The sequence below is a fragment of the Mytilus galloprovincialis genome, chromosome 10 (genome assembly GCF_965363235.1).
Source record: "Mytilus galloprovincialis chromosome 10, xbMytGall1.hap1.1, whole genome shotgun sequence".
Classification (NCBI taxonomy): Eukaryota; Metazoa; Mollusca; class Bivalvia; order Mytilida; family Mytilidae; genus Mytilus; species Mytilus galloprovincialis.
The window spans coordinates 44892298-44899131 of NC_134847.1; the positions used below are offsets into that span (position 1 = coordinate 44892298).

The 6834-nt window shown below is 32.2% G+C and overlaps 1 protein-coding gene across 1 annotated transcript; it reads right to left on the reverse strand.

Annotated features, from left to right (window-relative positions):
- Positions 1–311: 311 nt before the first annotated feature.
- LOC143047631 (uncharacterized) lies at positions 312–6135 on the reverse strand. Its single transcript, XM_076220795.1, has 3 exons — positions 5300–6135; positions 4914–4995; positions 312–4002 (listed from the first exon to the last, which is right to left on the reverse strand). The coding sequence occupies exon 3, from the start codon at positions 3997–3999 to the stop codon at positions 1882–1884; it is 2118 nt and encodes a 705-aa protein (XP_076076910.1). The 5' UTR covers positions 4000–4002; positions 4914–4995; positions 5300–6135; the 3' UTR covers positions 312–1881.
- Between the last annotated feature and the right edge of the window lie 699 nt (positions 6136–6834).

The window sequence follows — 6834 nt, forward strand, 5'->3', positions numbered from 1 at the left end:
GGGGAGCAGAATGTTTGGCTAGTCATTAAACCTGGTTCAATCAAATATATTTTTCTCAAAATGTCCTGTACCAAGTCAGAGATATGGCAGTTGTTATAAAATATTTCGTTTCTATGTGTGTTGGCGTTTGTTTTATTTGAAGTTCAGTGTTCCTGTTTGTTGTTTGTTTTCCTGTTCTAGTTGATGTTTTCCCCTCGGTTTGAGTTTTCAACCCGGAATCGTTTTCTCACGATCTATTTTTGACTTTTTAACACTGGCATACTACCATTCCATCTATATGTAGCAAGCGGTATTTGAGCGTTGAATTGATGAATAAAGGAGTAGGGGCAATAAGGGCCAAAATCGGCCCCAGCCTAGAACAAATTCATTTTTTCTGAAAATCATGCCTAAACTATCCAATTTATAGAACAGAAAAGATTTTGTTCATATCTCAAGCCGTTTTTGCGCACGAAACTTTTAAAACTGATGACAGATAAATAAAAATATCGTCTATTTTCATGGAATATTTTTATTTGTAGCCGTTTTGAAGTATCAATGTAGCATATACTATTTTAACATTCAGTTGATTAAGGAAATGCTATTTTTCAACTCATACAGTGTACAAATGCTATTTTATGATATTTCTTTAAAATTCAATAAACTTACAATAACATGGTTACCGTTGCTATGGCAACAGAAACATACCTAAAAATAATCAAATCCTAGATAAGCGCTTTCAGATACATGAGATAGCTTGCAATGGGTGTTTAAATGTTGGACGATATATTTTTCTCTCTCTTTTAAGACCTCTGGATCAATATATTTTCGATTTTCAATATAAACATGGTAAAACCTAGGTCATAGACCTTAGTTTTTTTTCTCGAAATTATTGGACTTAACAAAACCACAGTTATTTCATAAGGTTAAATAGGAGAAATAATTTTTTCCTTATTGAGGAAAAATTCAATAATAGAATTGTTTAAAATTAAAGGAGAAAATTGTTTTTCATAAATATTTCAGAAACATCAAATCAAAATGTCAGTAATAGGCCCTGTTTCCATGAAGAAAAAAAAAACCAACAAATTGTCCTATAAAATTCTGTATGATCATTTGAAAATGATAATTCTCTCTAAATATTTTAAATACACTTGAAGACACTTAATTTTTGAAAAGGAGCAATTTTAAATTTCAAGTCTTGTTTGTTAATGATACTTTCTACAATATTCTTAAACCAAGATTATTTTTCTAAGATGCCCAGAAATATGCCCAGAAAAAGAATCAGATCTACCGTGAACAGTATACCAATTCGAAAAAAAATATATATCTGCTTTTTTATCAATTGATTTGTTATTGGGTCCTTATCTATATTAATTCTCACTTAGAACTTTCATAGGTCTCCGTTTAATGTGGACATCTACACTGGAAATAGAATTAACAATAGGCATATGCATACAGTATTTTTATCAAAGAATCTTGTAAAATATTCATCAATTCTGCATTATGTGACAAATTATTCTTTATTTTCTGCTGTCCGCAATTTTCCTTTAGCAAGGAATGGATATACTCTAAATACCCAAGTCACAAGCTATAAAGAACATACACTGTCATTATGCCTTATCATGAACATAAGTCTTAATGAGTTATGTACCTATTTGTTAAATTTTACAATTAATTAGAAATAGTCACATGAAAAACGTGTATATGAAGAAATATGTTGAACTAGTAAATCAACATATTAGAAAACATGAAGTTATTGTCTGAGAAATTCAAAAAATAAACCACAAACTACAACTTGATACGGTTGGCCGCTGACAAAATATGTACAGTATATGATTAAAAAAGGAATTAAACGTTTTGTCATTTCTTCCAAATTGAAAAACAAATTATGAAATTTCATGTCATTCACTCTTCATCATTTGCTTCCTCGTTGTCACTTTCGTCAACAGTAACTGGATCTGGCAGGTTACGAGCGTCGAGAAGATATTTGCTCCAATCACGACAGTTTTCAAAAATGTTATCCGTGTACTTTCCAATACCAAGATACCAAATTAAGGCTGTAACATGGGAGCAGGTTCCTACAACACGACTTCCGGCTTTGCACTGGCAATACCAACCCACGACACTAATGTCATCATATTTAACCCATACACGATAGCGTTTTGATGATATATGTCTTGACTGAATTTTAGCACACAAAAGATTCTCTTCATGGTCACATGTAAAAACTTCATAATTACCATCGTCATCTAGGTGTTCTCTGGTATAACATGGAGCAAGTTTTAGTTGGTAGACTCCAACAGTAATATTTCTTATATCTTCTTCTGATAAACGAGGAAAAGTAGGGGCGGATGAAGCATCAATCTTTTGCCATTTACAAGAACGTTTGTCAAGGCCTTCCTCTATTATTTTCTCATGGAGTAAGTTCTTTTGCTTTGAAAGATAAAGCATTTTAGACGCCAATTGTTCATCTTGTTCTAAGTCACCTGTATTTAGTTCTGGCCAATATTTGTTCATGATTGCACAGGCAATATTTACATAATCAGATACAAACGGAATCTGGCTATTTGGTAAAACTCTATCAAGATATTTCCATGATTTAATGCGGCCATTAACGGACTCTACCACCCAACGGATTTTTGTAACAAGTCTTGTTACGTTGCTGTCTTCAACTGGAAGTTGAGACTCCCCTTTTTTATTAAAAGCTGGCATTTTTGTTTGAATACCCATTTCTTGCAGTAAGTCAAGTGCATCTCTAAAGCCACGATCGACAATCATTATGTCATCCTCAGTCACCCATTCTTTAAATTCTTCAATGTCATGTTGAATTATGTGCTTCATTATTTGTGCATCGTTGTTTTTGCCGTCGCTAAAGTACGGTCCAATTACACTTATTATGTAACCAGAAGTTGTTACAAAGACCATTGGTTTAACCAATGGTCGATGTTTGTGCATGCTAAAACATTTACGTTGGAACTTGAATTGTGAACTTTTCTGGATATAGATATAAGTGCCATCTGCGACTATAATTGCAGGATACATTCCTTTTCCGAACAGTGATTGCGCTAGAGGTCGAGTATGCGATGTTATAACCTCTTCCCTACTTATATGATTAAATCCTAGATTAGAGGGAACAAAATTTTCAGACAAGTATTTTCTAGCTGATGCAATAGCACGTCTAACAGAATCTTTACCAAGATTAAAAAGTGTTGATAAAAGTTTATTTGATAAACCAGACTTCAATTTTGTTAGAAATATTCCAATACATGTCCGGACACTTCGAGTCCGAGAATCTCGCAAATTACCCTTTTGGACAATTGAACATAGGTCATTAAAGCTTTCCTTAGAAAGGCCTGTTAAATTTAAAATGTCTGAGCTTGTTAGTGCATTTTCTGTATCAAAATCTATTCGCCGCTTGCTTCCTCTCAAAGCCATATCTCGGATTTGCGTAATTAGGTCCATTAAATCAGTACGGTTGAAAATAGACGAAGACTGCGAATGTGAAATTCTGTCAAGTGCATCAGGTAAAAATATGTCATTGCACAAGTGTCCTGGACAACATCTGGCACCAACTGTGAGTATAATGAGTTTATCCAAAAATATATTAAATCTAGCGTTTGTTGGGACAACTACTAGCTTTGGACCTCGGCGTTTACACACAACACACTGCGAGTGGCCACCTCCAGCTGATGGTATAGGCAGTGCGATACTTGGTGGAGATTTACATGGATGACATCTAGCATACTTTGCTGGAGGGACGTACTCTGTGTCATCATTAATTGATTCAGATATTGTAGTTTGTATGGGGCATCTTTCATTTGTGTCAATTTCTCGAGAGCATCGTATTCTGCACTTATTACATATAACACTGTTAGCGTGATTAATTTTGTCATGTTCAATGAAAAACTTTTGTTGTAAACATTTACGTAGTGATTTATTGTTGGGTCCTATGAGTTTTCGCCTGTCTCTGGTTTTTGGTCTTTTTGAACACAAAATGCAATTATAGTTTCTGGGCGTTGACATTCTCTGAAAATTAGAAATGGAAATATTTAAACACTTAGCATGAGGTAAATCAGAATAACATGCAGAATATCCAAAGTGTGATTTAAAATGATAAAATACAATATCGTAAATAGATTGTTTTAGCCTGAAAATACCATGGTGCGTACGTTTCTTTGTTTTGTTGTGTGTATTTGTCTGTGCACGTGTGTGTGTTTACTTTTTTGTTTAATACATGTCAATTTCTTCACGAAATATCAGTTTTAGAATATGCGGTATTCAACCCTGATTGTCCATACTTAATTATTGTTTAACGTTTACAGCTAATTTCCTACTGCGTGTAGAATAAAACTTTGGTTGGCTTGCTTGCTATGTTTGTATAAACATTTAATCAAGTTTTGTAATAAAAATTAGCATCTTCAAACAATATATATATATATATATACTCAGACGTAGTTAAACATGTATATATTACTTTTTAAATTTGATTGGACGTTATCCCAATTACAATTTTACATAATCTAAAAACAAAGCAAACAAGCTAGCCAAAGTCTTGCTCTACATGTATTAGGAAATTAGCTATAAATGGAACCTACTAACAAAAGTGTTTATGTCAGTATAAAAATCACGGATAGTTAATGATAATAAATAAATCTTAAACTCTTCACATATTAGATATACAACCTAAAAACAGGAATACAAAGATATAACGGATAAACATTCATAGGACAGCTGCTGAACACCACCCCTATAACAACACCCACAAACAAAGACAAACAGGGGGAAACATAAAATATTCAACAAAAAAGTATCTACTCAATATGCGAAGCTCTTAAGTGTTCTCGAAATGTAAGTAATACATGCTCTCATCAAAATACGTTTATCATAATTACTAGAATTTAAAGCACGCAGTCAATTTCTCTTAATTCTATTCTCACCTTAAGATCAAGAGTTCCTATCAGGAACCGACGTATTCCTTTCACCCATCATACACTTGCATTGTTTAAACCTGCTTAAAATCTGTTGAACAAAAAAAGATTATCAAAATAATGTATTCTTTATTTTGAACTTAATATGATAGGGTATTAAGTAAACATTTTATGTTTAGAAAGTTTATCAAAATTACTATGAAAATATTAATAACCATTTTTTCAATTTAAAAATAAAAGATAAGTACTTCTATAGCCGCACACTACAAACTGTCAAAAAGTAGTCTTTTTCGTTTCTGTGCATGATAAATAATGTTATCAATTAATCATCATTAAAACTTTATTCGAGCACAAATGCTTTGAGAAACGAATCAGAAAAAAAAGATAAGTAATACCTAAAGTATGGGACCATTAAGTATGTAAGTGACAACTGCTAGTACATTCAGGTGAAGTATAATGTCTCTCTTCAAAATCACATGCTTACTGCTCTTCAGTAAATATCTATAAAAAAAATCTCATCATTAAAAATCATTCTTTTTAGTGGAGTTCGTGTTGTTTCAATAGTCATTATTTATAACTGTTGATGTAAAGGTCCTTTGGTTTTGTGAGTCTTTGTTTACTCCTTGGTTTTGATTGTTATTGTCTTTAAAACGTTATGACAATATTAAAAAAATAATTATGCCAAAAAAAAAAATTTAATAAAATCTCGAGATTCGAACTCGGTATCTTCGCACTTCAAAACTGACGACCTTAACCTCACGGCTATCGCTTCAACTGCTTACTATGTGATAAATTACAGGTACTTAAATTCAACAATACGTTAGAAAAGTGTCTTGAGCATACGATATCTAAGAAATTACACTATTTTAATCTAGAACTTCAAATTGTAGGATACATTGTGATCTTTTCATTGTTTATTTATAATGTATATAGTTATAATATAACGTTATAGAAAAGAAACTCAAAAAAGTTTCTTAGAGCAAGTAGTTTTCAGACTCCGTAAATGATTTCTTTTCGTGGCATCGCCCGCGGCAATATTAATAATATAATATTACGAACTGTTAAATTTTATTGTTCAAAATACCAATTTATTTTTGGTATGTTTTTGATTTTCTTACGGATTCATGTAAGTTTTTTAAGTTGAAATGATCGTGAAAATTCTTGCAGTTTCACGGTACGTGAGAAGATTAATATTTTAAATACAATATACTGTACGGAACCCCGCATATTTCTGTTTAGATAAATTGATAAGTAAAATAATCAACATACCCTTTTGAATTGCAATCGAAATTAATAATTTGTATGGTAAGAACCTTCTTACTATACAAATCCTTGCCTTTGCACAGCTATTCTCTAAATAAGTTGAGCTAAGTAGATCTGCTGGTAACTATAGACGCTTTTCTTTTGTGGTTGTCCTAAAAGAGGTCTTCAATCGTCTGAACTGGATTTTTCAAATGTCCGCAACTACTTTTCTATGATCATGTTATATAAAGTGATCAGCCGATCTAAATATTTTACATGTCGCAAATCAATAAAGTCAATGTAGAATTAAGTTCTATACTGATTTTTTTAAATTTAATTGTATTTATGTTTTTTTTTTTCAATGTTTTACCGGACATCGTTTGCCCTCTCTATTTTTATCCACAGTCACTCATATCAACAACAAACCATGAAAGAGACGAAGACGACTAAAAAAAGTTTTAAAACAATCCACATTCAGAGGCATAATATTAATTTGCATCATGTGGAAGTTAAGTTGTATTTGCGAGTAGACTGGTTATCTGAAAGGGGTATAACGTCAGGCGTTCAATGCCTCCCGAGAAGAAACGATTCCGCTTTTGACAACAAATTAATACCCTCCGCATGCATGTGCCAAAACAATATTTTGCTACTATTTTGTTTGTTTATAGTTCCGTTTATCGTTTAAAGG